General features: G+C 40.8%; 1 protein-coding gene across 1 annotated transcript in view; it reads right to left on the reverse strand.

Annotated features, from left to right (window-relative positions):
* The window catches only part of PTPN3 (protein tyrosine phosphatase non-receptor type 3), a 2,272,168-nt gene that overhangs the window by 1,092,829 nt on the left and 1,154,963 nt on the right, over nt 1-24,376 (reverse strand). The window contains exon 12 of the mRNA XM_044065075.1: nt 22,762-22,825. Within this exon, the coding sequence (XP_043921010.1) occupies nt 22,762-22,825 (64 nt within the window). The remainder of the gene's footprint in view (nt 1-22,761; nt 22,826-24,376) is intronic.

Raw genomic sequence — 24,376 nt, forward strand, 5'->3', positions numbered from 1 at the left:
TTAGCCACATGTAACTGACAATTTATAGCTCTCAAGGCTAGGTTAGCGGAGATGTATACTTTTTTCGACAAAACTGTCCAGGCCTCTACTCTCATTTCCAAAAGGCGGAAATCCCAGTGATTAAAAAACAAGTTCCCCAACAGGCTGCATACCTTTAGACCTTCTATCTTTGGCTTTGGATTGGCCAATGTATTTAATGAAGGCTGTATAGGGCTCCCACAACAAGAAAGAACTATGAAAATGGTGTCAGTCAGCAACCTTTATACCGAAACATCCAAATATTAGAGTGGATGGCATCAGTCATGCCAGGAGTAGGGGGAATAAATCTCTGGCAAGAAATCCCTAATAATTATTACTGCAACGATGAAATTCAATGAACATCCACATCCCTCCCCCACCCCCATTAGGGAAACCACTGTAAAAAATTTCTCCAAAGCCAACTTCACACTTCTTAAGACAGAAGTGGCAAAGTTCACGACACCTATGCTGACGGACAAGAGAGATAGGACTGCTGAATCCTACACAAATGCACTTTATAAGCACTTACACGAGTACATGGATCGTGCAATCCCCAACAGAACCAAGATGCTCCTCCAAAAAAAGGAAGCTAATCTGGTGGTCCCCTGCCATAAACAAACTTTACAACAGAAGAAAGAAACTATTGCAAAAAAGAGTAAAATCCCTGGTCAGCCTCAGTAAGAAGCTGAGATCCCTCATAAAATCCTCCAAAGCTAGTTACGAAAACAAAAATCTCCATTGATTTTAAAGACTACCACAAAGCATTCTATAGCTACATCAAGAATCTCAATGGCAACACTCGGATCTGCTCCGAGTTACAGCACAATGGCACTAAATATACAGAACTAACTGATATTGCCAACATCCTGGCAGATAGGTTCAGTGCTAACTTTACCACCCTCTCATCCCCTAAAGGGCCCATCTCTTTAACAGAAGAATGTAAAGTTCCTGTAATCACGGCTGCACAGGTAGAAAAGCACACTCTCCAAAGCCAAGAACAGCATCCATGGGACCTGACAACATCCCAGGCTGCGTTCTACATGAATTACAGAACAAACTGGTAGCCCAGCTAAGTACCATGTTCAATCATAGCCTCACCTCAGGCTATGTGCCCACTGAATGGCGCACAGCGACGGTTATACCACTCCACAAAGGGGGAGCCACCACAGACCCCAGAAACTACCGCCCCATTAGCCGGATGAGCCTGGTCTGCAAGGCTATGGAAAGTATCATCATGGAACTTATAAACAATGACATTAGTAATCTCCAAACTCAGGACTCCACCTAGTTTGGGTTTGTAAAAGGCAGACCATGTCTCCTAAACCTGATAGACTTCTTTGAAGCAGTCACCAAAGCTGTAGATAAGGGTAAGGTGGTTCACACAGCCTATCTAGACCTCGCCAAGGCTTTCGACACCATCCCCCACTCTGGAATTATAGATGAACTCACTAAACCAGGTATAAATCCCTATGTCACAAGATGGGTTGCCAACTGGCTCACTGACAGAACCCACACTGTGAAAGTAGCGGACTCCAAATCCAACTCCAGACCAGGGACAAGTGGAGTACCACAGGGTTCAGTTCTGGGTCCTATCCTGTTTGGTATCTACTTATCTGAAGTACAGGCTAACACAGAAGGTCTTTGGCTAATGAAGTTCGCAGATGACTGCAAACTAGGAGCCATAATCAAAACTCCAAAAGATGTGGACATCCTACAAAAGGGCCTCGCTGAGACAGATGCCTGGTGTCAAAGCCATGGCCTCAAGCTCAATGCCAAAAAGTGCATTGTCATCCTTTTGGTAAAAACTCTGTACCCATGAATTACCACATAGGCGGTAGTCTAATTAACACTGAAAGTGTGATAAGAGATCTTGGGACACAGGTGGACAGTAGCCTCTTCTTTGATAATCATATCGCTACAGTAGTCAGGAAATCCTTCTACGTGGCACACTTCATCACAAAAGGTTTCTCATCCAGGAGAAAAGAGGTCAGTGCTCCCCTCTACTCATCACTCTTTAGACCCATTATAGAGTACAACGCCCCTTTTGGTATGTACCTCACAAGACATTTACCACAACTGGAATGGCCGCAGAAATACCTCACAAAGAGGATTACAAGCCTCAAACAGATGCCCTAAGCAGACCTTCTCAAAAAATTGCAGCTTTACTCCAACACATCGCCTACTCAGAGGCAATCTCTGCCTAACACACAAAGCTGTGTCAAACCCTGAGCTTTTGGACATGCTCCACTTAAAGAAATCCCAATCCCTCCGAGCTACATGCTCTAGGGACCTAAACCTTGTCACCACAATAAACAGAACATGCTGGAGGGATAGATTCCTGTCTATACTCTGGAACAAACTACCTATCTATATCAAACAAAGATTCTCATTAGCACTCCAAGAAAAATCTTGATGATTGGATGGAAGATAGGAAATTCACCCCGGGGATCACTTCTGTGGCTCTGCTCGACAGTGGCACAGGAAAATAATTTTCTTGGGTGGCAAAAGCCAGGGTACCTTTTGGCTAGGCTTATATAGCCCCTAGGGCCAATAGCCTAATACCTACCTATGAACATATATTTGGATGATGTAAATTTAATACAGGTCTCAAGGTCCAACTACCAATCTTTGCAGCCAAGGAGAACCTTGGGTAATATACTCAGTGACTGGACAACAAGAAGGCACATTCTCTGTGACTGCTTGTATAAGATTTTTTTTAACAGGCTTTGCTCTTACGTTCATGGATACTACTTGGCCTGCAGTCCAGGGAACCTACTCTGACCAGCAAAGACTTGGACAACCTTGAAAGGGGTTAAAAAGTGGATTTTAATAGAAATAATATTTTGTAATCTGACTGCAAAGTCAGTTTAAATCCCTGATACAGGGAAATTCTGCTCTAGCTGGCTTAGTAATGAGATATCCAAACACCTGACAGGGTTAGGTCCACTACTATCCCTCAAAACAAAAACTGACAAACAAATGCACAGCACCAACAGCACATAACTAGTTCAAGCACACATACCATCTAAACCCATCAACTCAAAATAAAACTAGTTTGATGCAAGTGTGAAACAGAAAAAATGTTTTTTGCAGGCAGGCACCCCTGCACACCATGCAGATGGGCTTTAACCCAACACCCCCACACACTTTTTTCTCAATCTGAGACTACTCCAACTCAGATATATATTTTAATCAGTTAAACAAAAATACAGTGCTTCCTTTTACTCTAACCCAGCTATCTTAGCACAATTGAGCCACACAGACACACACTGCTGCGAGGAGTAGAAATGGGCAAACAATTTTTATAAACAAGTATATTCAGTTTACAAGCACATGAAGTGAACCAAAGAGGGCTGGGTAGTGGGACAAAAGACGTGACAGGTTAAGGGCACAGGGGTGAAATGAGTATCACTTCCAGTGAGTCATTTGGGAGGAATTATCAGTGGCTGAAATCATATCAGTATTGGAATTCTTCTGATGTTTAGGCTGTGTCTTCCCGGCACCTACAAATACAGAACTAATTTGTATTTGTTTTCCTACAAAAAGGAAACTTCTTGCAATTTGGGAACATATACAAAACTATGCCAAGTCTCCTTACTCTTCTAGTGAATGTACAGTAGTTGTTTCAGCACATTTAGAAGCCCTGAATAAAAGGAAGCATTCCATCTCTGACTATAAGAAAGGCTACCTTCTCCCTTCAACAATGAAACATTAAAATCATGGAGAAAAAAACAGCATGACAACCAACATTATACATTAAGCCTCACAGAGGGAGAAATCTTCATTTTTAAAGTCAGGATTGTCTGACTTGCTTACCGTACAAGGGGAAGTTAACTGTTCATTTACATCTTGATGTATTGATGTATGACCATGGGCACTTAAAACAACACAAAAGCTACACAACTGGACTTGCAAATCTTCTAAGCAAAAGGTAACATACAACTTAGATATTTCTAATTTAATGATTAAATTTGCAACAGAAAACGTGGCACCACAATTAAAGGTATAGAGACAATGGTTAAAAACAATTAAATCTTTGACCAGTACATATCCGCTATATCAGAAGTGTATATTCCACACCCAACAAATTCAAGGCATCATGTGTGATCATTTAAGATCACCATGTTTTGCAGCATTATAACAAGCCATCTGAAAGAACTGGAAATACGCAATGATTCCTGACTACAAAACCCAGATGGCTGAAAATCCTGTACTAGTCAGTAAGGCTTCAGAGATTGTCATAGTCTATTTCTTATAGGCTACTTAGACGTGACCTCTGCCATATCTAATCTGACTAAATTTATTAGGTTACGTTTGGGACACACTGCTGAAAGAGCCCATACCATACTGAGGAATCTAATACTTAAATTACATATCAATAATACAAAAAAGTCGCACTTTCCATCACCTTTGTGGACTAAGGAATAAGACTTCCCTTACTATTAGAAGTAGTCAGCTGTTAAATTCCTTCAGAAATAAAAAGTATGTTTTATCCTCCAGACAAAATTAATTGCTAGCCCTTGTTTAATTTCTATTTTTAAGTAAAGCACTCCATCACGGACGTTAGCTTTCCCCCTCCCCATACTGTACTTCCTAACAGCAGTCTCCCTTTGCAAGCTGTTTTAACTATTTGAAAGCCCTGCTGTTTTTCTAGTATTACTAAACCCTTTCTCCTATAACTTGTGGTCTTTCTAAATCCCACATACTCCTGGTTACAAGTGTTTATTTTATTTCAAAAGAAAGGTATGCAAACAAGTAAGTCCAAAATACATACTGATTTTCTTACTGTTTCAGAACATTGGCTGCCCCCCCCCCCATTCTGTACTTCTAACTGCAATCTGTCTTTATATGCTGTACTATTTGTATGCTCTGCTGTTTCTCTAGTTCTACTAAACCTTTTCTCTTATAAATTCTTGTCTTCTTAATTTCCATATAACTCCTTGGTAAAATTGGCTTATTTTATTTCAATAAGACAGGTATGCAAAACAAGCTAGTCAGAGTACCTACTGCCTTTTCTTATTGTTTCTGTAGACTTGCATATCTGTGAAATCAGGGCCAGCCCTTTTCATCATACTATTGGCTATCCACCACTTTTCTGGTCTATTCTGATACTACCCCTCCCCACAAGAACAATTGCAGCCTAATCAGGGCCAGCCCTTTTCATTATAACCTATAAACCTACTGATAGCCTTCATCTGTTGCCCGCTACGCTTCCCTCAATTCCCACCCACCCCCAGTGGTCCTACCTTTATTATAAACAATAACCCCTCCCACCCTTCAACCTATAACATCACCACACCTATACTTCCTCCTACAACTTCTCACTACTATCCCACCTACTCAGCTAATATGTACAAGCACACCATACCTATACTCACTGCATGCACACTCCTTGCATACATCACATCTTACCAAACCTCCACCATTCTTGCACTTAAACACTACCACTGTACCACCACACACACTACCACTCATATCCTACCTGTACTCTACTACTCTCTCATCAGGTCAACAACCTTCCCAATACACCCTCTATATAGACTACAGACCACAATACCTAAACTAAAAACAACCCCACAACCTAACATAACCCTACCACCATACATATTACCCACAGAACACAATCAAAAAAACTTCCCTTATAAGCAAGCATATACAGAAATTGATAAAACTAATAATCTCATCCATATCCAACCTAGCACTCAGTGGAGACATCCATCCTAATCCTGGTCCCTCCATCTCCAACCCCTCCTCTCATAATCAGACTACAAACCACATCTCCCAAACCACAGCCAATAGAAAGCAAAGCAACCTCCTTCTGTTAAGCCTAAACATTAGAAGTATATGCAACAAGGTGCATGGATTCCATGCCACCATGGACTTCTACTCCCCTGATGTAGTGATCCTTAAAGAAACATGGTTAAAACCACACATTACTAATGAGCAAATCCTCCCTACCGGTTACAATATACTAAGAGTAGACCGACTAAACAAAAAGGAGGTGGTATAGCTATAATATTTAAACAGCATCTAGACATCCAGATCTTAAAGTTAGCAGCTCCACAAATAGGAAAGGAAGAAATATATACCAGCCTTAAAATAAACCAAAATAAAACCCTAAACATAATAGGTTGCTACTTCCCACCTGGCCACAACATCCCTCCAATTGAAAACCTCCTCAGCTGGACTACCCACCACCTACCCCAAGAAACTTTAATTCTAGGAGACTTCAACACTGACTGGCAATCCTGCTCTAGCAAGCACCCAACCCATCATGTAAATCTTCATGGCCTCACCCAACTAGTAAAGTCACCTACTAGGATAAATAACTACAACAAACACACTACCCTTGATTGGATACTAGTCAATAAGAGCCCCCAGTCATATATAGCAGGCTGCTTATCTGACAGCCTCAGTGATCACTCCCCAACCTTCCTACTAAAAACACCTTTATAAAGCAAAACCCATCATCTACAGTCAAATACGCAAAAAAACTAACTTCAGGGATAAAGTGTGGGACAACTGGCGCAAAACCGAAACCACCTCTACTAGGCAAAAATTCCTAGAACTACGCAATAGAACCAAAACGCTTATAAAAGAGGACAAAATCCAATACTACCAGTCTGCCCTTACCTCCTCCCAACATAACCCCAAACAATTCTGGTCCTCAATAAACTCCATCCTCCACCCAGGTAAAGTAAGTACACCCACTCCTAACTTAACTCACTCCTCCGAAAATATTGCTACCTCTTTCAACAATCACTTTACACAAATCGTACTATCACTAGCTAGGCAACACAACCCCCCTCCCATAAAACCACACCATCAACTAGAACTAACAATCTCCCCACTAGCTTCTCTTTCTCTCCTGTTCCTACCTCCAAAATAAAAAAAACTACTTACTAAACTTAAAACCATCAAATTAGCAGCAGACAACCTCCCAGGTGAATACATTCAACTTGCAGCTGACACTCTAGCCTACCCCGTATCACTCTTGATTAACAGATCTCTTGTCAAAAAGTTATGCTCCCACACTATGGAAAGTCTCACACACAATTCCCCTACACAAAGGAGGCCCCTCCACAGATCTAACCAATTACCACCCATTAGCTATTCTCTCACCACTCTCCAAAATACTAGAGAGATGCATTCATTCTCAAGTCTCAGATCACCTCCTTGCTAACAACCTCCTCTCCAACACCCAACACTGTTTCCGACCTAACCATAGCACCACCACCACCTTACTCTCTTTCTCTTAACACTTTCCTACAAAATAAAAATGCAGGCCATCTCTCCTCAGCTACCTTCCTAGACCTCTCTAAAGCTTTTGACATGGTCCCACACAAACAACTCATCTCTCTTCTCAATAACCTATCCTTCTCTCAACCAGTCATCAACTGGTTTCAGAGTTACCCATCTGACCGCCAACAAGCAGTTGTTTGGCAGGAAAACCTATCCCCCCCAACTACCAGTCTCCATAGGAGTTACTCAAGGGTCCATCCTGGGACCCCTACTCTTCTCTATTTTCACCAATAATCTAGCCTCAGCCACAACACATGGCACACTCATACAATACGCAGATGACTCAACCATCATCTGCACCACAGCCCACTCCCTACCAGAACTGCAAAAAGTCACACAGGATGCATTTTCTTCTATTGAAACTTGGTTATCCGATGCCCAACTAATACTCAACCCAAACAAAACAAAATTACTAATCTTCTAACCCACCAAACTTACCCTAGACAGCTTTCACTTTAACATCACAGCAAAAGACACCACCATCCATCCTACAAAACACACCAAATTACTAGGAGTAGAAATAGGCAATAAACTGAACTTTGACCATTAAAAAAGTGCACAAAAAACTAGGAGCATTATATAGAAATCAGCAACTACTTAACAAAGCAGCTAAAATTTCGGTAGCAAATTCTCATCTTATCTCTACCCTACTCTACACCTCTCCAATATTTACGAACCTTAGACAATGCAATCTAAATAAGCTCGAAACCTGCTACAACAAAATCGCCAAATTCGCCACAGGGGCTTCCTACCGTACTCAACACTCTCTCTCACTAGCAGAACTGGGCTGGCTAGAGCTCCCCCACCTCCTTCAATGGTATCAACTTGCACTTACCCACAATCTAATAAACCAACCACTAAAAGTCCCATCCTTCCAGAATCTACTCCAACCCTACATAACCATGAGACCACTAAGATCCAGCCACAAAAACCTCCTACAGGTCACAAGAGCCATTAACTCTGCTGGAGAGGCATTATTCTCCTGCACTATAGCCAAACTCTGGAACTCCCTCCCATCCTCAATTACCTCTAACTTCTTGCACCCACTTCAAATCCTTACTAAAGTCACACTTCAAAACTTGCCAGATATGCCCTTGAAACCCCCCCTCTAATACCATCCACTCCCCCCACCCACTACCTCTCTCGGCCCCCTATCAACAACCTACTCTTAGCAAGCTTGGCAACTCATGTTCCCAGCATCCTACCACATAATATTAACTTCTTGTAGCAACAACTGCTAATGGCTGTTTTTACCTCAAAAACAGATTGTATCAATTCTTCACTGATGAATCTCAACTACATTTGTAACCATGTTTAGTATACGTCACCATATTTTAAAATTGTACTACGTTCTACAGCTGTTTTACATCTGTTTTGTTCTTGTCTTGCGTCATTAACTGGACTAATGTCTATTTTTAAATGCTATGTTTTTTAACTGTATAATGCAAATAATACTTAATGTGGATCTTTTCTCCCCGGGCCTCCACTGAAAACGGACCTGTGTCCAGTTAGACTCTCCAAGTCAACAAATGTAAATAAACAAATAAATAATAATCTTGAAATACAAACTTATTTTTTGGTAAACAAAACTAAAATCCACAAAGGGAGTGAAATATGCTTAACAGAATAATCAGTCTCATTTCTGTTACTCAAACACTACTTTGTGTCAGAAATCACAGAGAAAAAAAAAATGCAGCAAAATTTAGCATCATCTCTCCCACTACTACAAACTTACTTTTCTTTAATTTGGCATGTTAAGGCTTCATAAAACTATACAAATACACACAACCCATCACATCAACAATTTTCAATTAAAATATCACCAGAAAATGCATGCTATGTAGAAATATAGTTACAGGACAGAAAAGTTATGCAACACAAGGTTGCTTTGTCTCCTTTCTGTAAAATGATAGCCACTGTAGTAGAATATTAAGTTTGCATACAATGCCTTACCTTATGGGTTTAATTGAAAGTACAGTTTTATGAGGTAAACACGATACGAGTACATCTTTGAGGAGAGGTCACTGTAGCAGTAAATCATTCCATCTTGATTTATACACCCTCAAAGTTCATTTATCTAATTCTGCTATAACTGGTTTCACTCCCTGCTAAAGATAAACTGGTTTAGCACCAGTGTCACTAATAAGGAAACATGGTGCAAGGCTACCCACATCAAAAACACAATGCCATTCTCCTGCTTTACTTATTAAATGTAATAAATCTTCACAGGAATGGTGCTTGTTACAGACAAATCACATACAAGCATATGTCATTTTATCTATATATTATGAGGAAAGTAGACCACTACCTATAGCAAAGAACTGTTCAAAACATACTTCCAAATGTATAACTGTAACACTTCAGCCATTAGCAAGCAGCGTATGGTGGGATAAGGAGGTAAGTTTCACTGTTAACAGTGATCTATCCTAGAACTTACTTTTCAAAGAGTACTTCTGATATAGCTGTAGAGAGAAACAGTGAATTGGCAGAGTCCAGCCAGTCTTAGGTTACTCCAACAAGAAAGTACTTAAAGGATCCCTTGAATAATCCATGTGAAAAACTTTGCTATCACTATTCTGAGTTTCTACTTTGTAGTGGTTTATGACAGTATGGACAGGCACACACTCCCCCTACACAAAAACAGCAGAAAGTGACACACAGAAAAAGATTCTCACACAGGTAAATACACATCTTACTTCAGCTACTATTAGACAGTACAGATTATTTACAGCATAGCCACTAGATAGCTCTAATTAGCCTGTACTATCTAGCAGCAGAGACACCCTCCACGCACGGATACACACACACACGCACACACACACACACACACACACGCACACACACGCACACGCACACGCACACGCACACACACATAAATGGTGGTACTCTCAAGCCTGTCACGATCATACACTTCACTGCACTACTCACAAGAATTGGCAGACTGAACTGGATGAAGGTGACATGCGCTTCACTCAGTGCATATTCACAATGAAATGCACAGCTAAACAATCCCATCTTGCTTTGTGACCGACTGTGCAGGAGACTGGTAAGAGAAGTTTTTATTTGTATTTAATTTTTTACCACTGTTTTTTACTGTTTGTAGGAAGGAAGGGATAGCTTGTAGACAAGAAGATTTATTTTGATTTACATTTTGTTGTTTTACCTTTAATTGTTACTGTTATTAGTTTTATACAGGCAAACTATAGCCATCCCAAGAGGCCTAGTCAGTTTTAAATTCACACAGACTGTGGAGAAGACAGTCCAGAATTTACAGCGGATATAAAAAGTGTACACACCCCTGTTGAAATCCCAGGTATTTGTGATATAAAAAATGAGACCACAACAAATCATTTCAAAACTTTTCCCACTTTTAATGTGACCTATAAAGCTGTACAATTCAATTGAAAAACAAATCAGTTAGGGGAAAAAATATAACAAAATAAAAAATGTACAATAAGCTGGTTACATAAGTGTGCACATCCTTAAACTAATACTTTGTTGAAGCACCTTTTCATTTAATTACAGCATTCAGTCTTCTTGAGTGGGAGTCTATCAACATGGCAAATCTTGACTTGGCAATATTTGCCCACTCTTCCTTGCAAAAGCACTCCAAATCTGTCAGATTGCAAGGGCATCTCTTGTGCACAGCCCTCTTCATGTCATCCCACAGATTTTCTATTGGATTTAGGTCTGGGCTCTGGCTGGGCCACTCCAAAACTTTAATTTTCTTCTGGTGAAGCTATTCTTTTGTTGTTTTAGATGTATGCTTGGGGTCATTGTCATGTTGAAAGGTGAAATTCCTCTTCATCTTCAGCTTTCCAGCAGAAGCCTGAAGGTTTTGGGCCAAAAGTGACTGGTATTTGGAACTGTTCATAATTCCCTCCACCTTGACTAAAGCCCCAGTTCCAGCTGAAGAAAAGCAATCTGAAAGCATCACTGTGGGGATGGTGTTCTTTTGGTGATGCAAAGTGTTGTTTTTGCACCAAATGTACCTTTTGGAATTGTGGCCAAAAAGATCAACCTTGGTCTCATCCGACCAGAACACATCTTCCCACATGCTTTTGGAAGACTTGATGTATTGTTTTGCAAATTTTAGCTGGACCTGGATGATTTTCCGTGTAAGAAAAGGCTTCCATCTTGCAACCCTACCCCATAGCCCAGACAAATGGAGAACACCGGAGATTGTTGTCACATGCAGTACACAACCAGTACTTCCCAGAAATTCCTGCAGCCCCTTCAGTATTGCTGTAGGTCTCTTGTACGCTTCCCTGACCAGTTTTCATCTAGTCTTTTCATCAATTTTGGAGGGATGTCCGGTTCTTTGCAATGTCACTGTTGTCCCATATTTTCTCTACTTTTTGATGACTTTCTTCACTATGTTCCATGGTATATCCAATGCTGTGGAAATTTTTTTGACCCTTTTCCTGACTGATACCTTTCAACAATGATATCCCTTTGATGCGTTGTAAGCTCTCTGTGAACCATGGCTTTTGCTGTAGCAGGCAACTGATTAAATGTCAGGAAAATCCTACTAGGGCAGCTAAACTTTATTTGGGGTTAATCAGAGTCTCTTTAATTGACGGCAGGTGCGTACCCAGGAAGACAGAATGCTGTAATTAAATCAAAAGGTGCTTCAACAAAGTATTAAAGGGTGTGCATACTTATGCAACCAACCTAACAGCTTTGTTTTTTAATTGAATTGTACAGGTTATAGGTCACATTAAAGGTGGGAAAAGTTTTGAAATGATATACTGTGGTCTCATTTTTTATATCACAAAAACCTGGCATTTTAACAGGGGTGTGTACACTTTTTATATCCACTGTATCTAAACAAGCCCATCTTTGGTTTGTGATTTATTGATCTTTACTCTTAAAAAGAGGCAAGACTGTAAGCGACAGTGAGTAGAAGCTACTGCAAGCAATGTAAAGGAATTCCAGCTTTTAACTTTCACAACTTGTACAGTCAGAGCAGCTTTATTGCAGTTAATTTAACATTTACTGTACACTGTGGGTAATTGTTCTCCCATTTACATTCACTTTGAATTCTGTGGTAACCAGTTTTGATTATTCTTTTCTTTTCGAATTCTTTATTAATTTGCAGCTGAATATGGATTCCTTTAAAGGGTAAACCAATAATGATTTTCTAAAGCACAAGCATCTTCTACAGTGTACTAAATGCTAGGTATATTTAAAGGTAACACCTGGTAACACTGGTGATCTGTGCTCATCTCAAAAGTTAGATGACTTGCTTACCATTATTATTAATAAATAATAGTAAATATTAATAAGTCATGACAATTGCGCTTACTCAAATGGTACAGCTTAGATAACTGTGGTTTACATATACTAATGACTGGACTGATGAGATAAATAATGTTAGGAAAAGGGAACACATTTAAGAAAGGAAGTGTCTATTGTCTGGAAAGATCACTCAATCCCTTCTGAACAACACAATACCACTGACAATGTTGGAGTTCTGGATTTAAGTAATTCAGCAATCTGAGGACTCAGTGTATACAGAAGAAAATAAAAAAAAAAAAAAAGGATGGAAAAAGTTCACAACAAATAATGAATAAAAAGAAACTGAAAAATGTCTGTAAAGCAAAGAGAACACATACTAAAAAGGACAATGCTTTGTTGTGTAGCACACAGATTACAGAGAATGATAATTTTCTATCAGAAAACCTTCAGTGTACAGAAAAAGGCACCCCCCATGCATACCCATTTTTCCAAGTTCAACCAATATAACTATTATTATGAAAATGAAATTAACATTAAGATGAGATCTAAACAGGCATCTACTAATTAGAAACTCTGGCCTTAAACTACTTCTACTGCTGGGAAAATATAAAGATAATACTCTAATGATTTTAATAACTCCAATGGAAAAATGTTAGGTTTCGAATGTATAGATACCGTTTAAATTAATGTATAAAACAAGACAAACTTTGAGTAAATTGTAAATAGTTTTTGTTAGATGAAATTAAGGCATTTTAATTTATTTTACATGAACTACTAAAGAATAATTGCATTAATCTGTTTTTAGAATCCAGATGTTACCCAATTACATGACTTGCATGCAGAAATACTATATTTTACACATACAATTTGTTAACAATTTAAAAAAAAGTTTTAAAGTATTTTGAATGTGCTGGATTGTCATATGGCTGAGAAACATTTAACCTAAGCTGTTGCTTAACTTATCAATTAAGCTGTTTTAAGACAGTGCACAAAAATGTTTTTTGTTTTGATAAGTATCAGTGAATTGTTAATGAAATGGGCATTGTTTGTCATATATTTATATCAAACATCTGATTTTATTAACCTGGCTAATATTGCAGTGCTACCTGCCTGCATCTTTTTTGAAAGAAATGAGCCTCCCCCAGCTGCTGTTTTAACATCTACTTTCATACAAGGAACAGCAAACAGTACTTCACCCCCCCCCCCAAAAAAAAGTCTCACACAGATTTGTCAGCAGTGTCTGCAATACTATATTAATAACTTAATATGCATTCTGACCAAGTAGGGAGACCTTCTCTTGTTAATGTAATGTCTTTTCAGGAGTCGGCTTAAAATATATTAGCTGCCTCTCAAAGTTTACAATTTTAAGTGGTAACATTCAGAGCAACCCCACAGACATTTCCAGTAATTCCACTGCATCAGCAGCTCATCTAGTGGCAAAACTGGGTTCATACCACTCAAGTGTCTAGATTTTTGGCTTGTTCCTCATAAAATTTGTAGTTTTCTTGCAAATCATTGGGATGATCCGAGTACTGAAATCACTAGATAATGAAATGCACTTGATTTTCAGACGTCAGATCCTTCAGAGAATTCATGTTGAAACAAACCCTGTTACTCTAGCAACTTTCTAAGTTTATAAGAGCAATATTTAAAACATGTCCCCCTTTTTGGCCCTTTGTCCCCCCATTTTGTTGGGTTTTTTCCAGATTTCTTACACTAAGAGGTTGAGAGGTATGCTTACTGTTACTAATTGCTAACTTTGGATTTCAAATAAGCTTAAGTACCACTCTACTTAGCTACATAGTGATATGGTTTATGGACCCCAAGTTTAAACCACCCACATCTTCAGCCACCTCAGTAGCACCTACATTTATAATCCTGCCCACCAGTATATTTTTACACTCGTATCTTAAAAACAAATGTACTTGATTCCCCCCTTAAAAATACTGTCTACTTCTCCCCCAGTACTTTAATCACACAGAATGAATGCACTTCTGAACTCCAGACAGTGTACATCTATTTGTTTCAGTATGTTTTCCCCAGTACTTTAGTCATCACACAGAATGAATGCACTTCTGAACTCCAGACAGTGTACATCTATTTGTTTCAGTACGTTTATAATCAGTTTTCCTTTCGTTCAAAATCAAAAACTGAATTGGTGAAAATGCACACAGTCTGGAAGATCTAACTCACCTTTCTTTTTGCTGTACCCTACTCATCATATACCAATCTGCAGAATCTGGCTGCATTACAGAGAGGAGCTTAGTTCCATTGAGCTTCTCAAGCACACCAAACTGTCCCATATTTTATTTTTCACTGAAAATAAGATACCATGTAAATCAGCTTCATGTCATTAGACTAGAAATGACAACTCATTTACCATTACAATTACCTAATACCTCACTGTGCCCCCTTATCAGTCTCAGTTTAGGTAACTAATACTTATGGCCTTTCCATTTGTTTTCATATCAACTGCTTTAGAAAGTACAGTTGTGTACACTTCCCATAAATGTAGATGTTCAAGTGTATTCACTGTTGCAGTCATTACAATTGGGTTATCCTGCTGGCAGGCTACTCTCAGTCGGCCTGAATTCCAAAGTCTAGGTCCGGCGTCGGTTGCTGTCGCCTCTTCCCTGACGTCAGTGCGCCAGGGGTATAAAAGATGCAGCTGATGCCATTTTCTTCAGTTTTTCTTGCCCTAGATGTCAGGTGCCCCCAAAAGGGTAGGCTAAAAATATGTCAATAAACATGCATGCACCAAAGTATATATTTTGGCTTCATCTACAAGCAAATACACCACATAGGTTGTATAGAATAGAAAAGTACAGATAAGTTCCAGCAAAGTAATGGGGGATGGCGGGTGGGTAACCTGGACTGCAACAGTGAATACACTCGAACATCTACATTTATGGTAAGTGTACACAACTGTACTATGTTCTTCGTGTTTCACTGTTGCAGTCATTACAATTGGGCTGAATCCCAAAGCTAAGGTTGGGAGGTTGGCGCTAAATAGCATTAGGGGCAGCTATTAGGCCCTGCAAAACTGCAGTGGCAAAGCCTGCCCTGGGTGTAGAGAATAGTGGTAAGTGGTAGTGCTTTGTGAAGGCGTGCATTGAACTCCAAGTAGCAGCATCTAAAATGTATTTGGTTGGTACTCCCCTGAGGAGGGCTGCTGAAGTGGCTGCTGCTCTGGTTGAATGTGGCCTAATGCCCTTAGGTACTGGCTTGCCATGTTGAGAATAGCAGAAACGAATGCAGTGGCCTATCCACTTTGAAACAGTCTGCTTTGAGATAGCCTTTCCTTCTGATCCTGCAGCATATGCCACTAGTAATTGCTCTGTCTGTCTGAAAGCTTTAGTTCTGTTCAAATAGAAGTGTAGCTGTCTGTGTATGTCTAAAGAATGCAGAATTCTCTCCCCCTTATTCTGTGGGTTTGGATAAAAGGTAGGCAGATGAATAGTTTGGTTAAGGGCCACACTGGACACTACCTTAGGCATAAATGTTGGGTTTATCTTCAGAGAAACCCTGTCTGGATAAAAAATGATAAAAAGTTCCACAACCATGAGTGCCTGTAGCTCTGAGACTCATCTTGCAGAAGTTATTGCTAGGAGCAGAGCTGTTTTCCAAGATAAAAACTATATATCAGCTGCAGCGGCTGGCTCGAAAGGAGGCAGGGTGAGTTTTTCCAAAACATAATTGAGGTCCCATGCTGGTATTGGTGATCTCCTTGAAGGCCTTAAATATTTGGCCCCTCTGAGGTACTGCCTTAACAAAGGATGAGAAAAGATTGGTGGCTCTGTATTGTAAAGATGAAAAAGATAGGCCTTTGGCCAGCATCTCAGTCAAGTATTGTAAAATCTGAGGAATGTTTGGCACAGCTGTGTCAATTCCTTGTGCCTGGGTTCCAAGCACAGCATCTCTTCCATTTTCCAGCATAGGATTTTCTAGTACTAGGTCTCCTGGCCTCCAAAATGACATCCATCACCGCTTTAGTGAGAGGTGTGTTTTGTATGACTACATTATCCGCCATGCTGCCAGATTTAAGGTCTTGAGTTGGCTGTGAAAGATCTGATTGTTCTGCTGGGACAGTAGATGAGGTACTTGAGGTAAGGTCCAGGCTGGGCATTGAGACAAGTACCTTAGGATTGGATACCAGTACTGGCGTGGCCAGTCTGGGGCAATCAGTATCATTTTTGGCTTCGCCTGTCTGACCTTTAGGAGTACCTTGGGGAGGAGAGGCAGAGGAGGAAAGGCATATACTGTTAAGTTTTTCCAGCTGAAAGACAGGGCATCCACTTTCCATGCTTGTCTGTGATAAGTCCTTGTGCAGAATCTCTTTAGTTGGCAGTTGTGAGGTGAGGCAAATAAATCTATGTCCGGGCATCCCCATTTCCTTGTTATCATGCTGAAGACTTGTGGATTGAATTTCCACTTGTGGGGACCCATGAGGTTTCTGCTTAGTTCGTCTGCCAGAGTATTTATCTTTCCTGGCAGGAATTGTGCCTGCAGATGTACTTGGTAAGTCAATGCTGTGTCCCACAAAGTCATGGCTAGTCTGCAAAGGGGGTAGGAATGAGTGCCTCCCTGCTTGTTTATGTACCACATGACCGTGGTATTGTCCGTCTTTATCAGTAGTTGTCCCGGATGAAGTAGGTCCTTGAAGGCTGTCAGGGCATTTTGAACAGCTAGCATCTCTTTTTGATTGATATGTAGATGCATTTGGTTTGTGGACCATGTGTCTTGAATACATCTTCCTGCCACGTGGGCTCCCCAGGCATAATCCGATGCATTCGTTTTTAATATCTGTGTGGCTGGGGGTAGCGTGAATGGCTGTCCCTTGTTCTGGTGACAGGCCTTCGCCCACCATCGAAACTCCTGTTGCAGGCAGGGAATGAGAGTAACTATTGTTTCCAGGCTGTGGCAATGTTGAGTCCAAACACTTTTTAGGTACCACTGAAGTTTCCTCATATGCAGTCTTGCATATGGAATTAGTAGGATGCAGGATGCCATGAAGCCAAAAGTCTGCAGAATTTTTCTTGCAGATAACTGGGCCTTTGTTGCCAACAGTTTGAAATAGGTAGTCAGTTGTCTTCATTTGTCTGGCATGAGATAAGCCATCTGGGCAGTTGTATTTAAGCTTGCACCCAGGAATATTATCTCTTGAGAGGGTACTAGTTTTGATTTCTGTTCGTTGACTGTGTACCCTAGGCATGATAGTAATCTCTTTACAAATGCCAGATGCTGTAGTAGAATATCCTTGTTCTCTGCTTGAATGAGGCAGTCGTCCAAGTAAGGATATATTTGTATTCCTCTTTGTCTGCAGTATGCAATTACTGGTGCCAGGCACTTTGAGAAGACCCTGGGCTCAGTAGATAAGCCAAAGTGCAGTGCAGTGCAGAGAATTGGTAGTGCCTTGAGCCAGCTTTGAATCTGAGGTATCTTCTGCATGTTTGTCTGATTGGGACATGCAGGTATGCCTCTTTTAGATCTAAAGTTACAAGCCAAGCCTTCTTGCCCAACATGAGTAGAAGCTGCTGTAGAGTCAACATTTTGAATTTTGGAATATCCAGATATGTGTTTAGAATAGAAAGGTCCAGTATTGGTCTCCAGGCTTTGTCCTTTCTGGGTACCAAGAACAGTCTTGAATAGAATCCCTGTCCCTGCTCTTGTTCTGGTACTTGTTGAATGGCCCTCATGTCCATGAGGAATGAAACTTGTTTTTGTGCCTCTGCCCATTGATTGCGTGGCAGGTCTGGCATACTGTTTGGCCTTGGCAGGGTGTGAAAGTGGAACCTGTAGCCTTGTGATACTATATTTAGAACCCATTTGTCCTGGGTGATCATGTGGCAATTTTGTGAAAAAAGTGTTAGTTTTCCCCCCAAAGGGGCTGCCAAAAGATAAGTGCCTGGAGCTGGAAGGGGAAAGTCATTGTCATTGAAACTGTTTCCTGTATGGCTGTGATATTTCCTCTCCGCTCTCCGAGGTAGAAGCACCCCATTGTTTAGGCCTGTATGCGCCTTGGGGCTGAGATCTGCCTCTGGGACGTCTGTATCTGCCTCTTTGTGGCCTATCAGACACTGGAAAGGACCAATTCCTTGTAGGCCAGCTCCTGCTAAATCTGGGAGGCTGTACCTGCAAGAAATCCTTGACTGTTTGTATAGATTTAGCTTTGTTCTCCATTTTCTTCAACACCTCTTCAGCTTTAACACCAAACAAAGTATCATGCTGTAATGGAGCATCTAATAGTTTTGCTTTAACATGATCAGGCAGATTCTGTTCTTTTAACCAAGCATGCCTCCTAATGACAGAACCTGTAACAGCGGCCCTGCAGGAGGCGTCTAGAAAATCAAAACCACATTGCAAAGTATGCTTTCCAACTTGTTCAGCTGCATGCAATAAATCCTGCATTTCTTTGCTGTCTGCACATTCTGAATTTGCTGACATTTTCTGTTTAAGCAATGACATTAGGTATTGCTGATATTTAAGCATATGGAATTGGCAATTTAAGGCTCTTACAGCCAAGGTAGCAGAAGTATAAATCTTTTTACCCCATCTGTCTAGGGCTCTGGAATCCCTATCAGAGGGGATAGGGTTTTTTGCAGTAGAAGCCTTGACCCCTTTGGGACCCTGAGAGATGGTTTCTGGGTCGGCAGCAGGGTTTTTATAAAGAAATTTATGTGAATCAGGAACCCTATAGTATCTGTCTGGCTTAACAGGAGCTGGTGGTAAAGAGTCTGGAGATAGACTGGACTCTGAAAACACATCATATATGCAATGTCTAAAACAGGCGGGATAGCAAGGGGCCTGTGCTGAGGCAGTAAAAGGAAGTCTCTGAGCCTTTTCTTGTATTCTGAGTAATCTTGGCTCTCCCAGTGGAAATGCTCCCTCACAGTATGCAGTGTCTCCCCAAAAGAGTAATCCTCAGGAGGAGAGGCTGAAGGGATAGATTCTTCAGCATCAGAATCCTCATAGGGAGGAAGAGAATATTCCTGTTCAGAGGAGGAATTAGAGATGGAAACCTGGTCTGAAGATTCATATTCTAACTCTTGCCTAGGCTTCTTATCAGGAGGGGGATGGGAACCGCTGATCAAAGTAATTAGGTCTTCGGCCATTTTAAGCATCTGTTTTTTAGGCATGGAGGTCTGTCCAGGAGAATGCTGTACTTGTTTCTTTGTCTTTAGAGTAGCTTTAGTCTTTGCCTTTGAAGCTGAAGTAGGTTTCACATATAACTGTGTAGGCCCTGAAAACACCCTCAGAAGCCGATGCCTGCTCAGCGGCTCCGGACTCATCTGAGGGAATAGTTTCAGAGTGTCCAATACCTTGAGTTTCCAGCGGCCTAGTCGGCTCCACGTGTGAGTCGGAAGTGGCATGTGGCTCTGAGGTAGCAGGCATCAGGGGCTGCGAAAGCGCCTCACTGAGAACCGGCGACAGGCCTAATAGAAGCCTGGTAATCGGTTTTGGATCTCGGATGCCTGTTCTTTTCTTTTTCTTTGCGCTTTTTGTAAACTCCAGTAGTCGGCTGTTCCGACGGCATTATATAATTAAATCTTCTGCCAAAGTAATGGAATGCAAAATCGTACTGACGCTTAATAGTGCGTTGGTTAAATCTAGTACAAAACCGACAACTAGCAACGTTATGGTCAGGGCCTAGGCAAGGAATACAGTAAGAATGAAAATCCTTATGAGGTATTTGCTTCCCACAAGAAATACAATTATTAACTTTTTCTGGCATCGGTCTGGAGCAAGAAAAAAGTTTCCCCAATGGGGTACTTAGCTTTAATGAAGACTTCGGATCTGAAATTCGAATTTGAAAAACTCAGGAGTCGGCCGACCGGCACTTGCGAACTGCTTTTGCTTCGGGCACCACGCTGCAAGAAAGACTGAAGAAAATGGTGTCGGCTGCATCTTTTATACCCCTGGCGCACTGTCATCAGGGAAGAGGCGACAGCAACCGACGCCGGACCTAGACTTTGGAATTCAGACCAACTGAGGGTAGCCTGCCAGCAGGATAACCCAATTGTAATGACTGCAACAGTGAAACACGAACATCATCTACCAAAGCCTTCAGTGGCTGCACTCAAAGCCAGTTTTTGGTAGCAGCAACTTAGCCCAGCTATGATGTATCATTTTAACAAGACAACTATTCTCATTATGTTGCTTATTGTTTTTGTACTGCATTATGCAGTTTAAAATGCTACTGACCAGCATGTTGGCTTAATCATTGCTGTTACTACCCTTAACCACATAACTAACTGATGGTGCTGTGGATACAAAAGCATATAAACAAGGGTCAGTAATGTAAGAAATGACTGGATCTGCTTCAGTACTAGTGGTGTAAGTGGTCACTACAACTACATCTACTGCTAGGACTGGTGAACAAAATGATTTATCTGACATTCCCAGAAAGTGCTATATTAGATATGTGTCACAATGCACATGCAACAAAAGTTAAAAAAGAAAATGTTCACTCTCCTGTATACCTTTTCTATACAAGACTTCCATAACAGCTAATAGTAACCTCAACCTAAAGCCCTCATTCCTATTAAGCCCTAAGTTATACTGTGCCTGTGTGATCAGCTACCACCCACAGACCTTCAACCCAACCAATGTAAACAAACACAAGGAGTAAAAGTCAGGTATTTTGAGTCTAACAAGCATAGAAAACAAATATGTAGTGCTGGAACTGTGGCCACTGATAGAAGCCTTTGATGTTATTGCACTGACTACTCATTTCTACATAACAGGGCAGCTTAACAAATAAAAAGGGGAACTATCATTTTAGCCAAGAATACACACATTATAACAAGCCTACACAAAGCTCAACACATTTCAGAACAACAAATCAAACCACCAGAATAGTATTTCTACCCATATTTCAAGCTTGCTCAAGAGAACATACTGTTGCCTGATCCACACAAACTTATGCTGTGATGAAGCGGAGTGCAAAAAACAGTTTCCATGGAAAGAACACGGGTATGGAATCAGCAAAAAGGGACCTGGACCCCTAAGCTTTTTGAGCTGACCTGGTATCCCTCTAGGAGGTAAGAAGCCTATCAGCCATTGTGAAATCCCAACCCTGAGATCTCACATAAACAGACCTCAAAGGCCACCACATTATGAGGGAAAAGGAGGGGCAGCCCTGAATTACCCACTATCATGTCTCATTCAAGAGGATTTGAACAACACAAGAAACTAATCCAGAAGCTAAGCGCTCCAAAAAAAAAGTGATGGGCTGATTAAAATTCCCTGCTACTCCAAGAAGAAGCCCCAACTTTCCAAATTCCTCTCCAAATAAAGCGGGCCAGGGATACTGCATATAGGAAACTATAACTATGGGAAAGTTGAAGACAGACAGCAGCCCCCACTCCCGCTACCCCCAAAAAAATCACTTACAGAGACAGAAGGACTGAATGGAGGAGGCCTACTCCTCACATTCCACATGACAAATAGGTGGTTGAAATGCAGGACAACAAGATACTGCCCACCCAGAAAGTCTCAGACAGTCTGAAAAGTGGGAATCTAAACCCCCCTGTGGGGAAGAATTGCAGTAACAAGGCAGTGCACCTGCAGCTTGTCCCAGAAAGAGAACAGACTTCTACTTCAGCAAGTCTAAGAGCATCTTTTGTGTCGATCTTGCCAGACAGATGAATTATGCTGCCATACAATATGCGCTACTTACACTGACATTTAACTCAGTCATTCCTTCCAACCATGATAAACCAAAATATGAATACAAGAGGCCCAGGTGTACTTCAGAAGAAAATGGAAAGTAGAAAAAACAGACAACAAAATGTTCCTCTTTCCCCTCTAGAAAAAAAAAAATAAAAAATATGAAAAAAATGCAAACTATTCATCTTTACCATCTTATTTCTCCTCTCTTTTTCTCTCTTGCAAAAGTGGAATACTGCACTACAGCCAGAGATAAAAGGATGTGCCACAGAAAGAAATTTCTGATAGCATTACATAGGTTTACTGTACCGAGAGGGACCTATATTTTAAGTATAAAGAGCAGAGACCTTTTTCATCTTTTTGCAAACCATCAGTTCTTTACACAGTCAACTTCAGGAAACAAAACACAATTTTTAAGGAGCAGGGCGTTTAATTTTGTTTTGAAATGGAACAGAGTTAAACTGCAAAACAGCAGCAGCTTAATACAAGTTCTTTAAAGACACAACAATTTTCATGTAAACAATTACTTACTTGTTTATGCTTTAGATGAATGAAAAACTTTTTTCTTTTAAAAGAAATCTTCACAATATTTCCCCTAAAAAGAAGCAAAGAAACCACTTAACAGCATTTCAAACAGAATATTTACTGATCATCATGAATAATACACTTCGGTTTAATTCTGTAACAACAAACTATCTATATTTAAATACATTTAAGAAGAAACGTATGCACCATCTACCAGTTTTCTAAACACCTTGTCCTGGTTGATAGGTGGTGGTAGCAAGCAGAGTAGGACAAACTAAACTTACCTATTCTCAGAAACAGTCTCTATTTCATCCTGGGGTATTCTCAAGTGCTTTCAGGCCATTTAAGAGATGTAATCTCTCCAGTGCATCCAGGATCTGCCTTAGAGTCTCCTTCCACTAGGTAGTGCATGACATCTCCCACAGGAAGCAAACACATGACATCCTTACCCCCCCCCCACACACACACACACAGTGTCTCCTCTTGATCCAGAAATGCAGTGGCTTTATTTTAAAATCCTCTCACACTGCCATAGCTCCTCACTCCATCACAGAGCTGGATTCAGCAGTCCTGAAAAGGAAGCTCACTTCTGTCAATGGTCACTTATCCAAAGCTCATAAGTACAGGTGAGGAAAAGATCAAAAGCTGAAAACTTCGTCCTAGGATTCAGTACTCATGATACTGCCATGGCTCAGAACAATGCTTGTAGTTGTGCCACCACTGCAACCATTTGCTGGTACACGCCCTGATCTTCTCTACCCTCAAGCACGAGCAAAACTTCCACTTGAGTCAGCTGCTCAAGAACCATGACCACTGACTTGACCGTGTTGATTCTCATCCTAGATGCTTCACACTCAGCAATGAACTCCATTGCTTTACAGAGATCAAACTCACTCAAAGTCAAGAGGATATCCTCAACTGTGAGCAGAGATGTAACCATCATGTCCTCAAACTAAACAGTCTCCAAACTGTTGGCATTTCCCTGAAAACCACAAACAGTAGGGGAGAAAAGACACAACTGGCAGAGTACTACACTCCCAAAGCACATGTAGACAATGAGCTGATCCACTGTAGCATGCCCATGACAAAATCTGTATGACTTCTCCTAAATCAGAGACTCTGTAATAAGCAATATCTCCTTTTCAATGTTTTGACAAATGTGTTCCTAGCAAGGTTGAGGACTGTGATTCCTCATAACTGGTACACATTCTCCTGTCCCTTCAGGAAAAAAAAAAGGATCATCACCTTTGCAAATCTAGAGCTACTATTTTACACTTTTCATGAAACACTGAAAATACAAGCTAACTATAGCACCCTGACAAAATGCAGTGCCTACAGCCTTTTCACTGCATGAGTATTTAAAAGCTGCATGACCTCTTCTCCAGAAATCAACCCAATCTCACCAGTTGCTTCTGGCTCCATATCCCCTAGTGCAGTGTCCCACCACATCAACTGACATTTGAGAAGACCTTCTACAGTGGGGAACTGCTGTAGATTCATTTAATGTTATCACCAAGTGGGATAATTTTTAAATATCTCCAACTCCTGCACCTGAAGGGGATGAGCAACTACAGACTGCACATATGACATCATACGGTAGGCTACGATAATATACTTGACA

The sequence above is a fragment of the Protopterus annectens genome, chromosome 3.part0 (assembly GCF_019279795.1).
Source record: "Protopterus annectens isolate FY-2018-M chromosome 3.part0, PAN1.0, whole genome shotgun sequence".
In the NCBI taxonomy this organism is placed as follows: Eukaryota; Metazoa; Chordata; order Ceratodontiformes; family Protopteridae; genus Protopterus; species Protopterus annectens.